Raw genomic sequence first — 12,355 nt, 5'->3', positions numbered from 1 at the left:
TTCTCTCCTGGAGTGGGGGTGAGCAGAGACTTGGGCCCCTTCAGGCTAGTGCAGTGACCGAAGGGCAGAGTTACTAGGAGGCTTAACAAAATGGTTTCTCACTGATTTATTTAGGAAACCTGGGCCTTCCCAGGTCCCCAAATTGTCCAGCCAGAAACAAATTTGGCCACTACTTTGTCTTCTGTGCTGAGTGATATTGGGCTGGTTACTTAACTGTGTTGCTGCTGCTACTGCTGCTAAGTCGCTTCAGTCATGTCCGACTCTGTGCAACATCTACTCACAGGTTGTATATGGAGGAAATGTGATGATATGATGGTTTGCCTTAGTGAGAACTGCTTCCCACTGCCAACCTGTTAAACTGCAACATCCACCCACTGTGGGTTAGTGGGATTAAACCAGCAGACAAGCTGTTTGGGACCAACCTTGAGCCTTGATGTCCTGGGTGTTCAGAAGACCCGATTGGAAAGAGTGGAGGAGATCTTGAATGCCGGAGCATCTGCCTTACCCTTGCCCCAACCCACTTTGTCCTGGTCCTTTGGGAACTTGCTTTCCAGTCCCCTTCTTTGGCATCAAGGGTAAACCACACAAGTCAGATGTGTGACAAGCCACACATCTGAGCCTCGGTCTCCTGAACTCTAAAATGGGCACACTATAGCCTTCTCAGAGGGTTGCTGTCCCAAAGCATAAGAAACTGACCATCTCATCTCATAAACATTAGTTGTACAGTCCACAAGCCAACTGTACTCTCAGTTGTCTGTCTACCCTGCCCCCTCTACCTGACTGTGTCCAAGTCTCTCTCTGGACCCTGGGGCCCAGCACAGGCAGGCAGCGGGGAAGCAGTGGGGCCTGCTGAACCGTTGAACCTGAACACTGAGCCGGAAGCTCTAGGCCAGGGCCAGTAGGGCTCCAGGAAAGGGGCATCTGGGTGAGAAAAGTGCATGTATAAACCATCAACTTTCTCCAGGTCCAGCAGCAGGGGCGCAACGGGGGGACTAACAGACAGTTGGGGCTGCAAAGGGAAACCACCTCAAAGAGTGAACGAAGTGGTTGCTCTGGCGCTGTTAGTCTCAGGCCAGTGCACGTTGGGTGTGGTGATCGGTCCTCTGTAGCCCTCCTCCCCACATTATCTAGTTTAATCTCTTCTTCCTTGAGGTAGAGATTATTATCTCCATTTTACAGAGGAGAAAACTGAGGCTCGGAGCAAGGAAGTGACTTGTCCAGATGTTTCCACCGGGCCGGGTGGCTTCCTCGGCATCCGGTTCGGCGTTGCTGAAGACGCCCCAGGTTCTCCAGGCCCGGGTCTGGGTGTCTCTGGGGCCTCCTGGAGGCGGGGGGCGGGGCCCAGAGACGGGGCGGGGGCGTGGCTGCGGGGCGGGGGCGTGGCTGCGGGGCGGGGGCGTGGCTGCGGGGTGGGGGCGGGATCGCACAGTTGGCCGCCGGGTCTCGGGAGGCGACACGCTGGCCATGGAGGCGGGGGGCTGCCGCTACCAGTTTCGGATCGCGCTGCTGGGGGACGCGGCCGTGGGCAAGACGTCGCTGCTGCGGTGCTACATGAGGGGCGCCCCCGGGATCCCCGAGCCCGAGCTGGAGCTCGAGTCGGCGCCCACGGTGGGCGTCGAGTTCTATACCCGCACTGTGCAGCTTCAGGCTGGGCCGCGCGTCAAGCTGCAGCTCTGGGACACGGCGGGCCAGGAGCGCTTCAGGTGCGCGGTGGGTGGAAGGTGGGCCGGGGGAGGGACGAGAAGGGTTTGGGGTGAGGGGTTTCTGGTTGGGGCGGGGTGACCATGGGGATCCTTCAGAGTCGCCGCCCTCAGTGGCCCAAGTAGGATCTGGGGGTCCCTGCCCCGGGCCCGGGTCCTTCACGCTTGAGTCATTCATCCTACAAATAACAGCTGGTGGGCTGAGCCCCTGAGCTTGATGCCTGAGACCTGGCCCGGCCGGCCCCAGTGGAATATTCGACACTGAAACCTAGAGGGATGAATGACCTGGGTGCTGAGAGGGCCCACAGAAGCGCAGAGAGGGAGGTGTCAGGGAGAAGTGGAAAGAAGAGAAATTTGTGTTGGCTGTGAAGGATGCGTAGGAGTTTGCCAGGGAGAGAAATGGGGAAACCTGCAATCAGGAAAACATCAGGTTTTCTCCAGGAATGGTCAGGAGAGTATGGGAATCAAACTGCTCCCTGACTGAGGAACACACAGTAACTTGGGAGAGACACAGACCCGGGGAAAAGGGAAGCAGAGAGCAGTGTGAGATGAGCTGAAATTGGGGTGTGAGGCAGTCACTGGATGGAGGAGGACGCAGGGCCCGGTGTGCTGAAAGCATAACCCTCTCCCACCTTACTCCCTTCACCAGGTGCATCACCAGGTCCTTTTACCGGAATGTGGTGGGTGTCCTGCTGGTCTTTGATGTGACAAACAGGAAGTCCTTTGAACACATTCTAGACTGGCATCAGGAGGTCATGGCCACTCAGGGCCCTGACAAGGCGATCTTCCTGCTGATTGGCCACAAGAGTGACCTGCAGAGTGCCCGTTGTGTCTCAACCCAGGAGGCGGAGGAGCTGGCTGCCTCCTTGGGCATCGGCTTTATGGAGACCTCCGCCAAAAGTAACTGCAATGTGGACCTGGCCTTTGACACCCTTGCCAACACCATCCAGCAGGCCTTGTGGCAAGGGGCCATCAAACTGGAGGAGGACTGGGGGGGTGTGCGGCTCATCCAGAACACCCAGATCTCCAGGCTGCCCAGCAGGATGCAGCACCCGGGCCCATGCAGGTGTTGACTCTAGGAGGGAAAGGGTTAAAGCAGTGCTGGTGGGATGGGGAGTGTTCGTATCTCTCTGGAGGCCAAATGGCAGAATCTATTCAGACAGTTATTACAAACCATATCCTGGCACAGTCATGCCTCCTGGATTTTGGGGTCTCAGAGCTCAGCCCCTTTTCCACCAGAAAGGTCTGAGAGGCCAGGTGCGCAGCTTCCTGTCCTGGAGCCTGTTTCCTCTGTGGTCAGAGAAGCGCATAACAGACCCTACTCGTGGGGGGTTGTGGGCATGACTGAGATCTTGGATGCGCTCTGCTCAGCCACAGCCAGAGCCTCCCGAACGGTGAGAATCGAACAGCAAGAACTGTCATCGCGGCTGCTCTTTCCTCTCTTGGCTAGGATGTGGCCGTTTCAGGTAGTGTCCCTGGGCTCGGATGCCGAGCTGCTCAGCGTGTGGACGCTGCTACACAGGCGAGGAGGGGGGCAGGGGCTTTCAGGCCGAGCCAGGTCTTCAGGCTTGGATGAGAAAGTGTGTCCTAAAACCCTGATTGCTGCCAAATCACAGCCAAAACGGATTGGAGAGGCAGGGATGAATATGAACAGCTCTCTGGCTGGGCGCGTGGTGGACACTGTTGGTTAGCCACCAAAATCTCCCCTCAGGGCTGAAGAACCCATGGCCTCCTCCCCACCAAAGCTCCTAGCTGCTGGGAGTGCTAATGTGGTGGCGGAGCCCAGGCTGCTGTCTCTGGGAACTGCCTGCTCATCTGGGGCAGCCCACAGTCCAGCATCAATGTATCAGATCTGTTGGGGGCGGTGGGGGAGTGTTCAAAGGCCTGGCCTTCTTGCCTCAACTCTGAAGGAAACACCCATCTTCATCATTCTCCATGGGGTCGAGGCCACTGTTAGGACAGCATCACAGCTAAATTCTGCTCAATCCTGCTTTCTTCCCTTCCTCCCCCCCAAGCAGGTATTGGTCTCAAGAATCTTCTAATAGGGACTTCCCTGGTGGTTCAGTGGCTAAGACGCTGAGCTTCTGATGCAGGGGGCCTGGTTTCGACCCCTGCTCAGAGAACTAGATCCCACATGCTGCAATAAAGATCGAAGATCCTGAGTGCCACAATTAAGACTCGGTGCAGCCAAGTAAATATTTTTTTAAGAAAGAATTTCCTAATAAAGGTCTGCACACAAATACAAGGGGAAAAAAAAAGTCTGCACCCTTGGAATTCCCTGGCGGCCCAGTGGTTAGTATTCTGTGATCTCAAAGCAAAGAGCCCAGGTTCAATCCCTGGTTGGGGAACTGAGATCCCACAGTCTGCATGGCATGGAAAAAAAATTTATATATAAAAGTCTAGGGGACTTCTTTCATGGTCCAGGGGCTAAGACTCTGAGTGCCCAGTGCAGGGGACCTGGGTTCAATCCCTGCTCAGGGAACAATTACCCACACGCTGGAACTAAAGATCTCACATGCCACAGTGAAGACTGAAGATCCTGCCTGCTGCAACTAAGACCCAGAGCAGCCAAAGAAGTAAATACTAAAAAAATAAAAGTCTGCACACTGATTTTGTTCTCAGAATCTGGCTGCTGGGGAACTTAACCTGCCATAGAAGCTGCTAGGCACAAAATATCCAGTGGCGATGCAGGAAGGCTTTATGGAGAGAGGAATCTTTACACTTCACTGAAGGCAGGAGAAGAGGGTAACAGAGGGTGAGATGGCTGGGTGGTATCACTGACAATGGACACGAACCTGGGCAAGCTCCGGGACGCAGTGACGGAAGGGAAGCCTGGTGTGCTGCAGTCCATGGGGTCGCAATGAGTTAGACATGGCAACTGAACAGGCAACACAGCAGGTGTAAAGGGGTATCTGGGCGGTCTCATTGTGCCAGCGGGCATGGGCAGGGCAGGGCAGTTGCCACAGCAAAAACAGCACAGCCACCCTACTCACTGTGACCTGGGGCCAGTTACTCTACCTCGTTGAGTCTCAAGATTCCTCCTCAGTAACCTGTCACTGAAAACCCCTCCTTCCTAGGGGTCTTGGGAAGTTTTTACTCTGGTGATTTTTAGCTTCCTCGCCATGGCACCTGGGCCAGGAGGGGACCTCTCTGTGCTCTACTCCTTCCCTGCCTTCACTTTTTAAAACATCACTCATTCTTCTGAACATCTTGCAAGGTTGGCATGACTATCCTCATTTCGCAGATGAGAAAGGGTAGGCAGGAGAGGGAAATTATTTGCTTTAGAGTTATCATTCCTTCATCAAAAATGTCTTAAAATGAGCATCTACTCTGATCTGGGCTCCAGGGATACAGCAGTGAACAGGAAAGAAAAGTAGTCCTAGAGCTGACGTTCTAGTGGAAGAGATAAAACTAGTAAGTGGGACTAAATGAGTCCTAGCTGTAAGTGCTATAAAGACCACAGATCCGGGAGATGGGCCTGAGGGTGATGGGGGCTCCTTTAGAGCAGATGGTCAAGGAGGGTCTCTCTCAAGAGATGGCCTTTGATTTGAGAACCTAGATGAGGAGGAAGAACCAAGCTAAAAGCAGAGATCTAGGCAGAACAGCGTCCAGCTCTGATTGGGCACTTCTTATGTACCATCTGCCAACAAGTTTGCCATTGCTATCTCAGTTCAGCATCCCCCACCCCGATCTTTAGTGTAGATTGTATCACCCATCTTGAGGGTCTCAGGCCTGTTGGATGTGACTTAGCATCCACATTGCCCCAGGGGATCTTTGTAAAATACAGATTTGACCTGGCTGCTCCTCTCCTAGAATTCTTCCCTGGCTCCCCATTGCCTGCAGGGTAAAATCCAAACCCTTTCCCCCAAGTCCAATCTAATCTGGTCCTACGGCCTCTCCACCTGCTTTGCCCAGCTTCCCAACCACCTACAGCCCTGGGCTTTGCACATGCTGTTCCCTTTGCTTGGAAGACCCTAGCACTTTCCTCCCTCCCTGTGTTATCTGATCAGCCTGCAACACTCAGAATAACATGGCCTCCTCTCAACCATTGCATTATCCCAGCTGCCAAAAATAGGGCAGGCTTTTGGTCAAACCTGGGTTTGAATCTCAGCTCTGCTATATACAATTGTGGGACCCTGGGGAACTCATTTCATCTAAGCCTCAGTGGACTCATCTGTAAGATGGGGATAATACTAACACAAGTTTTAGAAAGGATCAAATGACAAATCAAAGGCAGTATTCCTCACTAGGCACTAGGAGCTCAGAAGGTGGAAGTCCACTTCTTCCCCTGAGGGTTTTGCTCTTATGACTGTTAGGGAACAGAGACCGCCAAAGTACATACTTCAGGGAAGTAAGAATTCCAGACGCTAACAAAGTTCTTAAAGGTCCTGACCTCTTGCAGAGATATGAGTTGGGCTCCCCACAGGCTACTTGGCCTCCAAGCCTTTCCGTGAGCTGCTTCCTCATCTGAAAACCTTGCAGCCCAGGCCTGAATCCCCTGTGCCCTTCAGAAGGAACAGAACTGAAGGTCTGCCACTCGGGAGACCCTTTCTGAAGACCCTACCTATTCTGGGAGCCACTGAAACCTGGCAGATGAAGAGGGAAGGTTTGTCCGACCCACTCTGCGCAGGCTGGAACCAGAGCCTTCTGGGGAGATCTTTCCTCTACCTCTGAGCCTCAGTTTCTTTATGGTAAAATGAGAATGATTTCTACCTCACAGTTTTGTTAGAGGATTAATTATGACGTGGACTAAGTGTTAGGTTACTTAACACTTAATGTTAGGTTACTTCAGCCAACAAGGCCCCTCTGCGTCTTTAGTGTGTGATTCCCTTGCCTGGAATGTCCCTCCTCCATCTCTGACAAAACTCTGTTCACCCATCAAAGCTTAGTCCAACCTAACCTATTTCTTTCCTTGAGCCTTCAGGGCACTTAACTGAACGGCTCTCCTCTGCAAATTTCAGGCTCTGCTGTACCTTTTTGGCCCACTAGAGGGCAGCTCTTTGAGACCGGGCTGATTCCCTCGAAGAAGCTCTGGAGCAGGGGAACACTGGGCTTTCTAAGACCATTAGGGAAAATCTGAAACATAACCAAGAATAAAGAAACTAGTATAAAGTAGTGTGAAGAACTTCTTGTACTCATAACTCAGCTTCAACAAATAGCAGCAAGCCCATCCTATTTTCCTCTCCCCTTTTTTTTTTTTTTCCTCTCCCTTTTCTTTATGAGTTATTCTTAGATCTTGGCCCTGGTGGGTTACAGATGTGGGAGGACCTCTCTACAACCCCTGGCTGGGGCGTGTCCCGCAGGAGTCCCAATGTTGGGAGAGGTAAGCCTCACACTGCAAAGCCCACGCTCAGGGACTCAGGTCAGCAGAGGGAAGAAAGAGGTCAGCACATGGGGTCTGCAGGGAGGGCATCTTTGCCAACCGCATCACCCAGGCGGTAAGGGTAGACTTGTCTGAGAGTTGTGGAGGCAGAGCCCAGGGGTCTAGCTGGCCAGGAAGGGTCCTGGGCTCAGCCCCTGCTCTGCCTTCTGTACCACCCACCCTTGAGGGGAGAGTCCACCCATCAGAAAGGGAAGGGGTGGGACTCCCCTGGTGGTCCAGTGATTAAGAATCTGCCTTCCAAAGCAGGATTCGATCCCTGGCTGGGGAACTAAGATCCCACAGGCCACGGGCAACTAAGCCCACGTGGGGCATCTAGAGAAGCCCATGTGCCTCAACAAAGACCCAGCACAGCCCAAGTTTTTTAAACAAAGAGCAAGGGAAGGGGCCTTTGCCTGGAGGATAAAGGACTACACTGGGGCTTTGGGGAGCTTCCCAACTACAGGAACTGTGACACCTCAGTCCAGCGCTGCCCTCCTCCTCCCTGCCTTACCCCATGCAGGAGGGACCCCCTCCAGGATGCCTTCTGGATCCCAAACGGTGCCTTCCAGGTCCTCAAAACTCACCCGTTTTTGTGACCACCCCCTACAGCTGCCTTTTGGTTGATTCAAACTTTGTTTATATGCCTGCTGTTAGCATCAGAGGGCTTCCCTGGTGGCTCAGCTGGTGAAGAATCTGCCTGTAATGTGGGAGACCTGGGTTCGATCCCTGGGTCAGGAAGATCCCCTAGAGAAGGGAACAGTATTCTCCAGGATTCTGGACAAGTCCACAGGGTCACAAAGAGTCAGGCACGACTGAGCGACTTTCAGTAGCATCAGAATCTTGTCAGATGGGATCTTTCCCACAGCCCTAAAATGCTCCACAGCTGAGAGAGGTGATGCTCAGGCTGAAGAGGGGTGGGAAGCCCAGGGTCAGCCAGCTGGGCTCCCCACACCCTCCCAACCCCCTGCAAGACACACACATGGCAGACTCCAAACACGGGCACTAGACCCCACCACTAGGCCTGAGGGCTGTCCACCCCCAGGCTTACTCTGCTCACCTCTGACCATTCTCTCCTGATGTAGCACCTTATGCTTCAGCCACGTTGATGAGGTGACTTCTTCACACCTCCAGGTCTTTGCATGCACTGTCGCTCCCTTCTCTGTGCCCTGCTAGGACTTGGGGAGAGAGTTTAGGGCACAGTCAGGGGAGCAGGTTCTGGAGTCAGAGGGACCTGGTTGAAACCTTAGCACTATCACCAGTACCTGTGTGATCTTGAGTAGATTACTTACAATCTCTCAAGTTCAGTTGCCTCACTGAAAAATGGGGTTAAATGACATTATTGCAAAGTGCTTAACACTTTTTCTTCACGCTTGTTGGGGAAACAAGCTTATTCACAGAAGGTGCTCGACACACACATGGCACCTAAGTTCTGTCCGGAGCACACGAATTCACCAGCCCTGCTCCCCACTCCCTGGGTTGCTCAGCATGTGTTAAGTCGTCTGTGTGCTCAGTGTGCAGGGCTCTGGGAATCAGATGGGCCTGGTTACTTAGCTAGTGAGGTAGAAGGCCTTGCACCCAGGCTAAGCTGCCCCAGACACCGAGTTAGGAGATCCCTTATAGATACTTGGTGACACCCTTCTCCCCACATCCAGTCACCAAGTCCACACGAGCACCACTTAAACGGCTGTCAAATCTCCCTTCTCTCCACTTTGTTACAGCCACCTCAGTCCAGGCAACAAGTTCTTATGAACCTCTGCTTCTACAAATGTTTTCTTATCCCCTCCACTGTCTGGCCAGAGTGATCTTTTCAAAACACCAATTTGACCATGTCACATTTCTGCCTAAAATCCTTCAATGGTTCCTGCTTTCTGGGTAAAGCCCACTCTTCTGAGGCCTACAAGACACTGCATGACCTGGCCCGTCTCACTTCACCACACTGCACTGGGGTTGGCAAATGTGCAGCTCTCTCTCCTTTAAAGTGGCCCTGCCTTCCCATGGATCCCTTAGATTACAGCTCAGCTGCTCAGACTCTCTCCCCTGACCCTGGGAGCCTCTGCTTTGTAGTTCTCGTCACAGAGGCAGGTTCCCTTCCCCTCGGTGGAAGGAACGCTCCCTGTGTTCATTCATCACCATTGGCCATGCCTGGCATGGGCAGGGGCACAGCTTATAAACACTCGCTGGATGAACAAGCCTCTCAGGAAGCACACAGGACAAGATGTCTCAGCTGGAGGAATGCACTCACCTGTCACACAGCTGATCAAGAACTGAGGTCTTCTGACTCAACCCAGCTCTTGCCATTAAACTGCCCGGATTCCCTGCCCTCTTCTGTCCTCAATGGAAGATTCAAAACTAATTCTGGATTCCTTCTTGGCTGCCGAGGCCAATGACTCGCTCCTACTGCAGGAACTCGGTGGAAGGCTTTTTGCAGCTTGGTAATCACCAACAGAACATCCTTTGAGTGTCCCCCAGCAGCATCAGGAGGTTCTGGAGAAAGCACAACCCTTCAACATCCTCTGGCTGGTGGGAGGCCACAAGAGTGATGACTGAGTGACAGGTGATGCCAGAGGAAGGCGAGAAGCTGGCTGCCTCTTTGGGTGTTTATTATGTTGAGACCTCAGCCAAAAGCAACGGTGACATCCAGCACAGACTTTAAGCTGCTCACTCAGGAGATCTATAAGCTGTGAAGACAGGGGTCATGGGGCCAAACTCAAGGTGGGAGGGAGTAAAAAGCAGGGTCCCACCACAGACCAAGTCTCAGGAGGCAGAGACCCAAAGCAGGGCAAGGGGGATGTGTCTGTGCTGGTGGCCCCTGGGTGGGCAGCCACGCTCCCTGAAGCTCCTGGAAACTTCATGATCCACAAAGGTCTCTGCCAGGCACAGAACAGGATGATGCTAGGTGCCACTGGAGGTCATGACCCTGACGTCTCAAAGCACCTGGTTTCTTCTGTGAGATGGTGAAAACACTAGGATCTCCACAACTACAAACAGACAGAAGCCTGCACGGAAAGGCCTTCCCCCAAGTCTCCTGCTATCTTTTCTCAGCATCAAGGATGAACTCCAGAAGTTCCAGAAAGCATATCAAAAACAATTTCCCCAAATCAGGATGCCTCTTCAGTTTAGGGCTGATAAGAAAAGGTCACCCTGCTCGATTGTTATGGCAGAGAGACTGGACTGCAAGTCCTGCTGATGGTAAGGTCTTCCTTGGAGTAAAAATAATGGAAAAACCCCTGGGTTTTTTCCTCCATCATACAAATGAATAATAGTGCTGCCATCTGCTGACTAGAGGCCCACATTCAGCCTTGCTTATCCTTCTCTGGCATCTCAAAGGCTGTAAGCCATGTACCCTGTTTCTTTCGATTAATAACTTCTTTATTCTGGAAAAGCAAATGAAAGTCATATTCATATAAACACTGACATTACAAAGTACAGGGAGAAGGGGGAGGCAGAAGGGAACAGAAACCTCTAAAAATCCTGCTAATATTAATACTCTCTCACCAAACAAGACCATAATGCTTTGTCCCCTATTCAATCACTTACATAATAAACCACAAATAAAATCTTCTCTGGAAGATACACTGCTCTTCTTTGAGACGGCAGGGAACAAGGACTGGAAGTTGGGGTAGGAGGCTTTATTCTTTTGGCAGATCCTCTCAGTCATTATAGATATTGCTGCACTGTTAATAAAAAATATATGCTTCTCTGTAAAGCATTAAAAAAAAAAAAAATCCAAGGATGAGATGGCTGAGGTCTCAGCTCAAGTATCTCCGAATACATTGCTGTCCATCCCCTGAGCTTTCCGTGCGTTATTTCTTGGTTGTTTTCCGGATCAACGCCATTCTCTGAAAGGAGAGAGAAATAAGCAATGACACAGGTTAGAGTGAGGAACTGTCCAGGAAATCCATGTGTGGTTACCAGGTAGCATGCTCTACACCACTCCTGAGGCTGGAGTCCTCAGGAACTTACAGGCACAGGGCAGCTCAGCAGACTCCTTCTAACTAAAGTGCAGTCTGCGGGGCCCTAAGAGATGTTTCTATTGGCCAGTAGACCCATTTCATTGACTGAAAGACTCAAAGAGCCCTATGCTAGCAGGATGGCAAAAAAAAAAAAAAGTTAAAAGCAGAAGCTGACACTTCTTGCCTTTTGGGGATTTAAAGGGACAGGCCATCAAAATAGGTGTTTTCTAGGCTTACTCCCCGTCACCATTCTCTTTTCCTGATGATGGTGAAAAGGGAAGAGGCCTCTGTTTTGAGCCTGTTGCCAACACACAAAGGGAGCTGATATTTCACACTGGATGACCTGCAATGGAGGAAACTGACTCTAATAATTTCCACCATAACCCATCAGGGCAACATTCAGATCATGGGTTTCAAATCTTCCTATTACTAGCCACTGGCCAAATTAATGACTTGCTTTGCTCACTCTTTTTGACTAAGAGATTGTTTTAACATTATGATATTTGCTGACTGATAAATAAATAGGGCTAAAAGTGGACAATTTGATAGCAGAACCAAATTGACTGTCCACTGCCTTGAGGGACTCCCATCTGAACAACACTGCACTTAGGCTATTAGCAGTCTCCTTATAGAGCTTCCTTTGTGAGCTTTGTAAACATACCCATCCAGAGATCCTAAGCTATGGAAAAGCAAAGTACACTCAGTCAGAACTGCCCAACTGTGGCCATCTAAAGCTTGCAAAGAGCCCACTTTCAAATCAGAGTAGCCAGTTAAATTAAGATTTGTCAAATGGAGGCCAACATTGCTATGAGACTGACTAGTGACTGGGACAGCTTGTTCTCCAGCAGAAGTGGAGACAGATTCTCTTACTGACCCCTCAGTTCTGCAGTAAGAGGGACAGAGAACAAAGGTTAAACTGAGGCAGAGGCCAGAATGCCTGACAGAGCAGCCTGGGTGCTACCTCCTGGCATAAGTATAGCATACTTCTTTCCTTAAACTGCCCTTTAGTCAGAGGGTTCTAGATGATGTTCAAATCAGCAACAATGAAACATTTCATTAATGAGATGTGGTGGGCGTAAGTTCCATCCATGTTAGAAGAACCTAGAATCAACAACTTTAAGCAACACCACAGACACTCAATTTTTTCTCTCATCAGAGTTGAGAGAAAAAACAGACCTCACTGAGAACAGCGAAGTACCAAGGAAAAACATGTCTGATGTACCATGGAGCTTTGCTGCCTCCTGCCCTCTCTGACATTTGGGGGAAATGACACCGCAGTCATTTCCCAGCTGCAGATGGTAGCTGTGTGCCTTCTCTCTGAGACACAACTCAAGGAAATC

The 12,355-nt window shown here is 51.3% G+C and overlaps 2 protein-coding genes across 8 annotated transcripts in view; one reads left to right on the top strand and one right to left on the bottom strand.

Moving 5' to 3' along the window:
- The first annotated feature begins 1,419 nt into the window (after positions 1 to 1,419).
- On the top strand, positions 1,420 to 10,809 carry RAB42 (RAB42, member RAS oncogene family). Its single transcript, XM_019979848.2, has 2 exons — positions 1,420 to 1,703; positions 2,350 to 10,809. The coding sequence occupies exons 1-2, from the start codon at positions 1,465 to 1,467 to the stop codon at positions 2,771 to 2,773; spliced, it is 663 nt and encodes a 220-aa protein (XP_019835407.1). The 5' UTR covers positions 1,420 to 1,464; the 3' UTR covers positions 2,774 to 10,809.
- The window catches only part of TAF12 (TATA-box binding protein associated factor 12), a 23,924-nt gene continuing 22,245 nt past the window's right edge, over positions 10,677 to 12,355 (bottom strand). For all 7 annotated transcript variants that reach the window (XM_019979884.2, XM_019979867.2, XM_070775291.1 and 4 more), the window contains one exon: positions 10,677 to 10,901. In XM_019979884.2, coding sequence (XP_019835443.2) covers positions 10,866 to 10,901 — 36 coding nt within the window. In that variant the 3' untranslated portion in view covers positions 10,677 to 10,865. The remainder of the gene's footprint in view (positions 10,902 to 12,355) is intronic.

The sequence above is a fragment of the Bos indicus genome, chromosome 2 (genome assembly GCF_029378745.1).
Source record: "Bos indicus isolate NIAB-ARS_2022 breed Sahiwal x Tharparkar chromosome 2, NIAB-ARS_B.indTharparkar_mat_pri_1.0, whole genome shotgun sequence".
Classification (NCBI taxonomy): Eukaryota; Metazoa; Chordata; class Mammalia; order Artiodactyla; family Bovidae; genus Bos; species Bos indicus.
The sequence above is the reverse complement of the archived record's forward strand: the minus strand, read 5'-3'. Positions and strand labels throughout refer to the sequence as shown.